The following is an 11,996-nucleotide window of genomic DNA, read 5'->3' as shown; positions in this document are numbered from 1 at the left end:
CTCCCTGGCCCCCTTCCTCCTCACCTCTGAGGGTCCCAGAAAGTGGTAAAGTCCTGCTTGGTCCTGACTTTTGGCTGAGCTCCCAGCCAGCCCTGGGCAGATAGAGGGGGGTGTTTTGTCCAGTGTAATCTGCCATCCCTTGACCCCCAAAAGAGATGTAGAAGGCAGCTGCAGGAAGTCCCTGCCAGTGGCTGTCCTCCCACACCTTCATTCCAGGTCTCTGGTCAGTTCTGGAGCAGTGGTATGGCTCTAGAGCAGGTGGTTTGGCTTAGCCCTGACCTAGCCCCTCCCCCCTGCTATGGCTGCTCCCAGGGGAGAAGAGAAGCACAGGGGAAGATTTGTTCTCTTTTGAATTCCTACCTCAAATAAGAAATCATTTATTTAGGGATATATTAGATGTAGTGAAACAATACAGGAAACGAAGGGGTTAATCCTAAAATTGGGAGTAGGTGAAGGGAAATGTGGTCAGAGAAGGACTTAAAAGTCTTCAAAAGTATTGCTTATGGTCTGTTTCCTAAAGTAGTCACACTGCTTTATATCTTCCATATACATTATGTAAGAAACATTTCATAGTTCAAAACAAACACTGACCTCTTCGGATCCCAGTGAGAGATTCAGCTTCTGGCAGGTACTGATGAAATGGAGGCCACACCTGGCCCCTAGGAACAAAGCCTTTCACTCTGGTTCCACCAGGCCTCGTGCTAGACTCCCCAGACCTCCAGGACAGGAGGCTGCCAGCTCTGGCTATCCTTAGGCTTCCTGACCCCTGGCAGCTTGCTCCTCCACGGACTGCCACAGGGCCCGGATGTTGCCCTGGCCAAAGCCTGTGGCCCCCTGCCTCTGAATCAGCTCCAGGAAGAAGGTGTCCTCTGCAAAGAGGGACTTTGTGAAGACCTGAAGCAAAAGCTTGTCTTTATCGCCGTCTAGCAGGATTCCCTGTAGGGCCAGCCTGTTGGGCTCATGCCCTGAAGCTAGGACCTGACTTTCCTTGCCTGGCTGCTGGTAGTAGGCCTTAGGAGGAGTCAGAAGCTGACCCCCAGCCAGAGTCACCCCTTCAGTGGCTTCCATGATGTTTGGTGTGTACAGCCCCACATGCTGCAGGCCTGGGCCTCTGTGCTTGGCCAGGAACTGCGCCACCTGGTCCTGTCCACTGGCGGCCCCAGGCAGGGACTCGGCCAACACGAGGGTGGGGACAGCACTGCATGGCCGGGTCTGCAGGGCAGTGAGCCTCAGCCCCCCTTGCCCAGACCCTGCTGTCACTTCGAGACCCAGCTCTGGATCCTCACCTGGGCTCAGTGGCAAGTGGTAAAAGCCTAGACAATCGTGGAACCAGCGCATCAGTGTGGGGGAGCTGCCCCGGGTGCAGGCCAGGGTGAGATGGTCCACGTGGCTGATCCAGCCCGGGCCGGTTTTGGAGGACAGGGGCCGGAAACCGGGCAGGAAAGGTCCGCAGTACTTGGCGCGCTCCAGCAGCGTCAGGCTGAGGTTGCCCGCGGGCGAGCTGACCACGGTGTAGGTGGCAGCACCCTGTGCATCCTGCACGCTTACAGGGGGCACCAGCACGCAGCAGCCCTGCGCCTCCAGCACGCGGGCGGCTACGTCCGCGTCCGCCACATCAAAGCACAGGTTGGTGGCGCTGGGCACCGCGTGACGCGGGTCCAGGCCATAGAGCGGCTCCCGGGTCCCCGCACCCTCATTCACCAAAAAGACCGCGTCGCCGCTGCGCAGGGCCAGCTGCCGCCAGCCGTCTGCCTCCCGCTCCGCCAAGGGCTGGAAGCCGAAGAGGCGCTGCAGGTCCTGGGCAAGGGGCTGCCCTGCAGGCACGTGGAAGGCGATATGGCACAGACGGCGGACGGGCGCAGCCATGGCGGCACGGTTGGTGACCCCGGACTGTCCTTCCCCTGGGCCCGCTCACTTGTCCCGAAAGGGGCTCCAGGACGTCTGTCCCAAGCTTGTCGGAAGCCGGTGGAGTTCAGTTTTTCCCGCAGAGCGCGTTCCCAGCACGTTTCGGGGAGAAGTGACAAACCGACCCCTTTGGGGGCTTGCGGTTCTCCCTACCGCGCCACAGCACCCAGGAGATGCCTCTGGACCACCGGGGCCGCTCCGCGAGCGGGAGCGGTGAAAACCACTCGGAGCCAGCGCTGGGCGGAGCCCGAGCGAGGGGGCGGAGCCAGCGATGCCGAGACCGCCGATCCGCCCGCTCGCGCCCAGAGGCCGTCGCCGAGGGTCGGCGCGGCGCCGCGTTGCTCCTGCCCACGGCCTCTGGCTGAGTCAACTTTGGGCACTTAGCGTCCCTTCCAGGCCTGCCGAAATCACAATAGCTGCCATCACTAGTTGCCAGGCATTGGGCTCTCATCCCTCAACCTCAGAGCAAAGGGAATCAGCCCCAGTTGGGGAAGGAGCCCAAATTCTACCCCACAAGCAAGGAAAAAGAAAAGTTTTTAATAGAAATTTCATGTTTTAGCTTAAAAATTCTGGAGAATTTTGCTATTAAGTCCTAATATTCCTTTAAGACTTTAAGAATAGTTTAAGATATTTAACTTAAAACATTTAATTTTAAAAAGATTTAAATTAAGCCCTGGCTGGGTAGCTCAGTTGGTTAGGGCATCATCCCCACACACCAAAGGTGCAGGTTTGATTCCCCTGGTCTGGGCACATACAAGGAGCAACCAATGAATTCTTAAGTAAGTGGAACAACAAATCAATCTCTCTCTCTCTCTCTCTCTCTCTCTCTCTCTCTCTCTCTCTCAAACCAATCAATAAAAAGTTGTGGGGTTTTTTTGCCTGGCCCGGTGTGACTCAGCGGTTGAGCCTCAGCCTAGGATCCAGGAGATCGAGGTTGGATTCCGTGTCAGGGCACATGCCTGAGTTGTGGACTTGGTCCCTAGTCTGGGGCTTGCAGGAGGCAACCCTTCAACGACTCTCCCATCATTGATGTTTCTATCTCTCTCTCTCCCTCTCCCTTCCTCTCTCTGAAATCAATAAAGATATATTTAAAAGAAAAAGAAAAAGCTTTTTTAATGTTTTAGGTTACAGATTTTTATTCCCTCCCCAAATGATCCAGAGAAATTGATATTATAGAAAGACCAGGCCATCTATATGGCTTCTACACATGACTCCTTTCTCTTGGGCAATCTCTCAGCTCCACCTGTCTCTTCATCCCCACTTTTCTCAACATCATTTCGTTATAGCACAATAAAAGCTAGGAAAATTCCAGGGCAAGTGGAATAAGGAAACAGCATAGTTAAACAGCAGTTTGTAGCCACATAGTAAATCTTCCCTAAACCAAGGACACTTGAGAGTAAATGGTTTGTGTTAGATGGGCCAGGTACAGAAACCCTGGTACAGAAACTAGAGTATATAAATTCACCAGGGCAGGAAGCCCCAGATGCTTAGCAAGGGGCGAAACTGGGAAAACAAGAACTTTGTCCCCAGGGTAACCTATCCTCCCCTAGCATATCACTGGTCATGCGGTTTAGACCCCCGGAGCTTTCTTCCCTAAAGATAATATCTAGGCCTCAGTTGTATTGTAGCTCCAAGCCCAGAAAAGCAGCAAAACCAGACAAGTGACACTGTGGCTGCCTCAGGACCAGCTACATCGACTAAAGACTCCCTGCCTTGGCACTGACCAATCACTGGAGACCACGACACTGAAAGAGCACACCGGGGAAAGCTGATGGCTATTCTATTGAGACCTCCCCTAAGATTTCCCGCCTGCAAGAAAGAGATAAATACACTCAGGACAAAGGACCCAGCTTGAGCTCCGTGCCCCCCTCCTCCAGGGGAGCATGCCAGAGCCATCTCCTTCTCCCCTCTGAGAGGACCTCAGGAGTCTTGCAACCAGGGGAGCAATGGGCAGCAGCAGCCCATCCTGGTCTTACCCCCTGAACCTGTCTCCAAGGCCCCCTTCTCCCCCTTTCCAATGACTTCCCAGTGAGCCAAAGCAGCCCAGCCTAAGCTCTCCTGTTGCTTCTTCTATGCTCTTCCTTTTTTCATTGTCTTAAGTATATTTTTGCTGCAGCCAATAAATTCTTGCTTTCTTTTCTATACTTTGTCTCTTGATTGAAATTGCTCCCTCAAGAAGGCAAAAACAGAGGCCTCCTCACCATCTCCCTGGTAACAATTTTACCCCCTTGTCCCAAGCAAGATTTGGAGCAAGAGGCTGTTGCTTCTAACATTGGCTGGAGGATTCCCTGGGGAAGGGATTTTTAATATATATATTTAAAAATTGATTTTAGAGAGAGGAAGGGAGAGAGAGAAACATCAATTGGCTGCCTCCCACAGGAACCTCAATGGGGATCTAGCGACAACCTGGGCAAGTGCCCTGACCAGTAATCGCACAGGTGACCTTTCACTGCAGGGGACGACTCTCAACCAACTGAGCCACCACCAGCCAGGGCAGGTAAGGGCTTTATTTTATTTTTAAATATTCTTTATTGATTTCAGAGAGAGGAAGAGAGAGATAGAAACATCAAGGATGAGAGAGTCATTGATCGGCTGGCTCCTGCATGGCCCTGGACTGGGGATCAAGCCCACAACCCGGGCATGTGCCCTGACCGGGATTGAACCTTGATCGGTTGGGTCCTAGGCCGATGCTCAACTGCTGAACCACGCCCGGCCTGGCAGTAAGGACTTTTAAATTGAGACCAGAAGGTTGAATAAGAATTGATAAGGTGAGGGGCACTTTTATATGTTGGAGGAAGAGAGTGAAGTATTCCAAAGGAAGGGCACAACCTATCAAAGGCTTGTAGATAAGAGCAAGTGTACGTGATTGGCAATTGTCAGTAATTAAATCCTTCCTTAAGTTGGGGGCTTCTTGGGGAAGAGGTGTATTTTCATAGCCCTAGGGCACGACCTTCTACTGGTGCTCTGGGGGCCCTTCCTAGCTGTAGAAGGGGAATGGGAACCAGTCCTTGGTATTTGCAGTACCCCCCCCCCCGCATCCCCTTATCTGTGGTGTTATGTCTTACTGTTTCCATTTATCTGCTGTCCACTGAAGTTTGAAAATATTAAATAGAAAATTCCAGAAATAAGCAATTCATAAGATTTAAATTTAATGCCTTTCTGAGTGGCACGATGAAATCTTGCACCGCTCTGCTCTGCCCCGCCCAGCACATGAATCAGACCTTTGGCCGTGGATCCAGGCTGTATATACGTTAGTCACTAAGCAGCCTTCTCCGTTTTCAGATCCACTGCCTGATAACTCCACCTTCAAAAGATTGCGGGTCACTAATGATCTGCACGTTGTACAACAGGCAATTTTCAGATCTTATCTCTTTACCGCTCAGAAATGTTTTATACAGTCCACCACTCCCTCCTTCCTGAAACACTCTTGCCTTGGCTTTCATAACACCATAGTTCCTCTGGCGACGTTCTCTCTCTTTTCCCACATTTATTTATTTATTTATTTATTTATTTATTTATTTATTTATTTATTTAGATGCAGTATGTTTTCCAGCTTTATTTATTTTTTATATATTTTTATTGATTTTAGAGAGAGGATGGAAGAGAGAGAGAGAGACATCAATGCTGAGAGAGTTATTGATCGGCTGCCTCCTGCACGCACCTTGCTGGGGATCAAACCCACAACCCAGGCATGTACCCTGACCGGGAATCGAACCTCTATCTCCTGGGTCATAGATCAGTGTTCAACTGCTGAGCCATGCTGGCTGGGCTCTTTTCCCACTTTCAAATGTTGGTGCTGCTCTGGACTTTGATTGCCATATTTATGTCCCCTGCCCTAATATTTATTCAACTGTTTACTTGCCATCTTGACTTAGATGCCCCAAAGGAACCTCAAATTCAACATGCACAACACTGTCCTCCTTCTAGTGTTCCTATCTCAACAGCTGTCCCACTGCTCTCCAGTGGTCCTAGCTAGAAAATTGAGTCATTTTTTTTCTTTTTCATTGAACTTATTGGGGTGACACTGGTTAACAAAATTATACAGGTTTCAGGTGCACAATCCCACAACACAACTTTTGTGCACTGTATTGTGTTCACCACCCCAAGTCAAGTCTCCTTCCATCATCATTTATCTCCCCTATACTCCTTGCTAGTCATTTTTGAACCTCGCTATCCCTCAACCCTTACCTCCAGTCAATCACCATGTCCCTGCCCATTCCCATCTCTCTCAAACCATCACATCTTTCTTCATCCCCCTAGTCCAAGTCCCTACTGTCTCTGCACCACCTAGACACTACAGTGACCTTCTAATTGCCTCCTTGGCTTCAGGCTTACTGCTCTCTAAACCAGTCTCCACCCTGCAGCTAGAGTTAGCTTTGAGGAATGCAGATCTGATTATGTTACTGTCCTGCTTAAAACCCTTCACTAAGTCCTGATTGCACTTGGGGTAAGACAGAAATGTCCCTGTGGCTGATTAGGCCCTGTCAACATTTCCAGCTTCTTTTTTTTTTTTTGGTTACCACTATCCAACTCCTCCATACAATAATTAGTTTCTTGACAGTTTTATGCTCCTTCCCACGCAGAGCTTTTGTCTTTGCTGTTCCCTCCTGTCTTGACCTGCCTAACACCTTCTTAATGGCTAGGTCTCAGCATAACTTTAACTTGCTTGAGAATGCCTTCCAAGATTCCCCCACTTCCACCCCAAGACTTATTACCAGTGCTAAATACAAGGATCGGCACATGCTGAGAGCTCAATAAATGTTTATTAAGGAACCAACTCAGGCCTCCAGAGCCAGGTGGGTAATTACCAGACTGCAGTTTTTCATATTACCTGTAGGTGTCACCCTTGGCTTCAGCTTAACCAGGCCTTGTCTGGCAAGATAGTAGGTGGGGCTGAGTGGGTGCCCTGCTAGGCCTACCCATCCAGCAAGTTGGGAAGTGTTATGGAAATCCAGCTGCTTCTCCATCTGCTCTGGGTCAGCTGCCTTGATAGGGTGGTCAATGATCCCAATTTTCCCAAGACCAAACTTTCATGTTCCCAGAATGTGAAACTCTCAATCCTAAAACTGGAACAATGTCAGGCTAATTGGGAGGGTTGGTCACCCAACCATGGGTAAAGTGGCCAAAACTCCCATGTCTGCATCAGACTAAGGTCTAGGTCCATCAGGAGAGCTTAGTTTCAATACATCAAGCGCTTCATAGCAACATCACTGATGGGCTGACCCAGTAGCCTGATGGTTGTAAGAATTTAGGGAGAGAAAGTATGTATACTCTAAATAAATATAAACAAACCTACCTATATCTGACAATAGCTATCATTTATTGAGTACTACTGGGTGTAACACACCTTTTTATATTGTTTCTAATCCTCACAGAAACCCTAAAAGTACAGATTATTCCCCTTTCAGAGATGAGAAAAATGAGACTCAGAGAGGTTAAGTGACCAGCTCAAGTCACACAGCTGTTAAGTAACATGGTGAAATTCAAATCCATGTCTGTCCAACTAGGGTTCCTTTTATTTTCACTGAATCTGCAGCCTGACCATTTCCCTCCTGCTCCGGTCTTCATTTGGGAGTCCTGGCGAGGTAAGAGGCAAGAAGAAGGTGTGGGTAGAAGAGACTGAGGAAGAAGGCCTGTGATCAGGTTCTGGGGGCGGGGTCCAATAGCATTGACAACTTGCCTGTCCACACATGAGAGGGTTCTGCTACCCTGAACTAGGTGTGAACATAGCCTGGGGACCTCCAGGAGGCCCCTTCTTAGGCTCTCGTTGTGACATCAGGCTGTGTCCTCATTGAGGAGCCAGGGCTGTGTTTCCCAGAGTCCAGGATGATCCCAGACAGCATTTATCTGATTGGAAATGGACATCTGGACATGGGAAAGGTCCAAGGGAAGAGCCATCAGGAGATAGCCATAAACTAGAGGGACAAGTGAGGAGCAAGGGATGGATAGGGGCGGTGACCAGGGTCATGCTAAGCACAATGCCTTGCCCAAAGTTTGGTCTCAGTGAATGGTTGCAATTAATGATATAGCCAGCTGCCTCTCTTTCACAGAGATATTATAAGGCTGAGTTTTATTTTTGCCCGGGTGGTTGTTTAGGAACTGAACGACCTTTGAACAATAACCACGAGTTGGTTGTATAGCCCTGGCCTATATTGTTCAGTGGTTAGAGCATCAGCCTGTGCACTAAAGGGTTGCAGGGTCAATTCCCAGTCAAGAGCATGTACCTGGGTTGCAGGTGATTGAAGGAGGCAACCAATCTATGTGTCTCTCTCATATCGATGCTTTTCTCTCTCTCCCTCCCTCCTTCTCTTCTACTCTCTCTAAAAATCAGTGGAAGAAATATCCTCTGGTGAGGATTAACACAATTAAATTTAAAAAATTTGGTTGTATAGAAGTATGAACAGAAGACTGGCTTTGGGTGTGTAGAGGTATAGACAGAGGCCTGATGGGCTGGGCAGTGGTCAGAAGCCCTGGTGAGCACTCACTGGTCTGACAATGCGATGTTTGCTACACAAAAGGTACAATAACACAGACTCTGGGATCCTTTACATTAAAACACAAAATGCAGATATCCCTCAAGAATTTCAAGTTCTCACCCAACCGGTGTGGCTCAGCGGTTGAGCATGGATCTATGTATGATCCAGGCGATCTCGGTTAGATTCCCAGTCAGGGCACATGCCCGGGTTGTGGGCATGATCCCCACCAGGGGGCGTGCAGGAGGCAGCTGATCAATGATATTCATCATTGATGTTTCTATCTCTTCCTCTCCTTTCCTGTCTCTGAAATCAATAAAAATATATTTAAAAAAAGAAAGAAAAGAATTTCAAGTTCTCTGACAGGAAGGTGCTTTGGACCACGTAGTTTTATTTTATTTCCTTGGTGATATCCAAAGACTTTAAGGTACAAGATCTGTCCTGGGCCATCTTAGCTCTAGACCTATCCAGCCCCTAAACCTAGTGAGTCCTGGTGCCCTGTGACCAGGTTCTGCCCTATGGCTCCACTCTGCCAGCCAAGTCATCAGGCAGGTAGAACTTGAGTGGGTCCTCACTGGAGCTGGGCCATGTTTCTGCTCTACCCTAGCTGGCCTTCCATCTTGGGAACTGGGCTTTGTACAATCTAGGGCAAGTTGGGGGGCTTGGCATAAAGCCGGGCTGGAGAGGACAGAAACCACTGATTGAGCTGCCTTATATATAGGACTCTTCTGTCCTTCATTCTGAAAATACCTAGTGTGTTCCAATTGTGACTAAAGGGAGGAGGAATTTGTGAAACAGTCATCAACAATGTACTATCACAACCGATGTGGGACCTCTTGCCAGGAGCTCATGGAAGACAGTGAGCTGATGCAGTGAAAAACACATGAGTTTAAAGTCAGACAGAATTGGGTTCTGCTACTTTCTTGCTGGGTGACCTTGGGAAAGTTACTTAGCCTCTCTGAGTCTTGATTTCCTCAACTAATAAATAAGGATAATAATAATAATGTTTATGTCACAGGTTTGTTTTGAGGTCAAAATTTGCTGATCAACATGCATAAAGCCCTAAACTGGTATATAAAAATAGGATATTTATTGAGTGTTTATTATGTGGCAGGCCATGTTTAAATGCCTTATAAGCATAGTATGAACTCATATCACCTTTGAATTGTGTACTTTTATTGTCTGTGCTTTAGATGCAAAACTGAGACAGGAGGAGTTTGAGTAACTTGAGTAACTTGCTCAAAGTCACAGATCTGGTAAATAGCAGAGCCAGGATTTGGACTCAGGCAGGCAGGCTCCAGCTCACACGTACTTAACTACTGAGCCATGATGCCATATGGAGTAAGGCTGAATAGAGAATAGCTATTATGATCATAGTAATTTAGTATTAAGTGCTTTTTATATCCATGGTGCTAAGTGTTAATTATTAGCATATTTGAATGCAACGTTTATCCTTTTTGTTCCTATTTTTTCCACAGCCATGGCAACAAAGGGCCTTGTACTCACTACAGCAGAGTGTCCTGCCTTTGTCTGATCCAGCCCAGTGCATCAGTCTCTGTAAACAACAAAAGATGTGGCCACCCAGCTGCCTGTCCCTGTCCCTGCCCCCACAGGAGCACCAAGGGAGGCTGAGCGGCTCTGACTTGAACGAGGAGAGTAGCAGACAGGTACAGATCTGCAGGCGGGGAGCACAAAAGAGAGGTCACAATAAACCTGGTTAATTTCTTTGAGTGGCAACAATGCAAGTGGACAGGGGTGAGAGGAGGGACAGTAATTCATTTTGATTCCAAAGTACAGGAGTGTAGCTAAAACCAACAGATTTTATAGAGATGCTGCTGGGGTCTGGAGGGGTATTGGTTACGGTGACCTAGCGGAGAGGAAACTCAGAGCAGGGACAGACTCCAGCCTGCGCAAACCACCTAACCAAGGCACAAGTCTGACCAGAACACTGGCCTGTTAATTCCCTTCCCATTGCTTCCCACTACGTAGATATGATAACAATATGGACGATAATAAAACAATAATAGCTTCATTTATTTGATACTTACTATGTACATGGTACTTTACAGAGAGGAAACTGAGGCAGAGAACTATAAAGTTTAAAACTACATTTTCCAGACTCCCTTGCTGCTAGGGTTCCACATGAAACTTAGAGGTTCCTTCGAAAAAATGCATTCACCTGTGACCTGAAAATGAAGTGAGTTAAGAGAATAAAGAGAGGGAGAGTTTGAGGCATCTATCTTGCAGGCCTTGGTGATGATTTAGAGGGAAGCAGTTTGGTCTGGACCTGGAAGCAGAGGTAATGCCTCCCTAGTTTGGCAAGTATCTTCCTGATGTGGAAGAGATGGCATGATCCCAGAGCTAGTGGCTACTAGCAGTTACCCCTGATGCAGCAGGTAGTCCCCTGTTCTGGGCAGGAGCAGTAGCCTCCTTCACAGCCCAGCTCTGCAGTGTGGTTTGGAGAGTTGTTCCTAGAAGATCAGCCTAAATTCTCTTTCTTCAGCCCATCTAACAATATTGTAAGCCATCTAATACCTTGCAATAAATCCCTTTCTGTCCAAAGGAGTAGGTTTGGGGTTTTTTTGCCACTGACCCTAACCAAAGCAAGGGGCTAGAAATTACTATACAAGTGACAAAATGATTTATGACCATGTAGATCATTAGAATATAGATGTACTTTAATATTTGTGAAATATGACATACTCTATTGTCTGCAAGGTCCATTTCAAACAAAAATATGTGCTCCTGCAACAATCTGTATATTGATTTTTTTTTTTAATATACCTTTATTGATTTCAGAGAGAGGAAAGGAGAGGGAGAAAGAGATAGAAACATCAATGATGAGAGAGTCATTGATCGGCTGCCAGCCCTCAACCCGGGCATGTGCCCTGACCGGGAATCAAACCCCGATCGCCTGGATCCTAGGTCCATGCTCAACCACTGAGCCACGCCCGGCTGGGCGGTATATTGATTTAAAAAAAAAAAAAATCTACCAAATTTGAATTCTATTGAAGTACTCTTCTGTTATTTGCTGATGCTATTAGGACTGTGGTTTGCATGCAACAGAATTCTACGAGATTTAATCAAAAGAAAAATGAATTTATATAAAAATGCAGATCCTCTCATAGAAACCAAGGGTAAGGATGCATCTGGACCTCAGGAATGGCCTGGAGCCAAGGATGGTAGTGCTTGCTATACAGAACCCAGGAAGCCCTCCCACTGCTTCTCACCATTGTTTCTCTCTGCATACTTGCTTCATTCTTTCTCACTAATTTTCTCTGCATCCCAATTGACAGTGAATAAAAAGAGGGGGCATCATCTCCACATATATCTTCAGTTTAAGAGGAGACAGACAGACTGAATCAGGAATTTCCTAGACTCAACTCTAGAATCTTAAGGAAAGAGCATGAGTAGCCCATTTCAGTCAAAGTTGTACAGCTCAAAGGATGCCATTCCCTTTGTTTTTCATGCAAAGGGTATCCCTGAGTACAACCCTCTGTAACGTCATCAGAATGTGAATGATGCCCGTTGGAGTTGTACCACCATCCTGAACCAATCAGCTAGAGTCTGGAGTCAGAGTCTCATGTGGGAAACTGGCTGTGGGTGCTCTGCTTTTGG

General features: G+C 47.7%; 1 protein-coding gene across 1 annotated transcript; it reads right to left on the bottom strand.

The window, feature by feature from the left end:
* Nucleotides 1-183: 183 nt before the first annotated feature.
* HPDL (4-hydroxyphenylpyruvate dioxygenase like) lies at nucleotides 184-2,046 on the bottom strand. Its single transcript, XM_016199326.2, has one exon. The coding sequence runs from the start codon at nucleotides 1,864-1,866 to the stop codon at nucleotides 751-753; it is 1,116 nt and encodes a 371-aa protein (XP_016054812.2). The 5' UTR covers nucleotides 1,867-2,046; the 3' UTR covers nucleotides 184-750.
* Between the last annotated feature and the right edge of the window lie 9,950 nt (nucleotides 2,047-11,996).

This window comes from Miniopterus natalensis, chromosome 9, assembly GCF_054644295.1.
Source record: "Miniopterus natalensis isolate mMinNat1 chromosome 9, mMinNat1.hap1, whole genome shotgun sequence".
Lineage (NCBI taxonomy): Eukaryota > Metazoa > Chordata > Mammalia > Chiroptera > Miniopteridae > Miniopterus > Miniopterus natalensis.
Note: the sequence above shows the minus strand (reverse complement) of the source record. Positions and strands in the feature narration are given on the sequence as shown.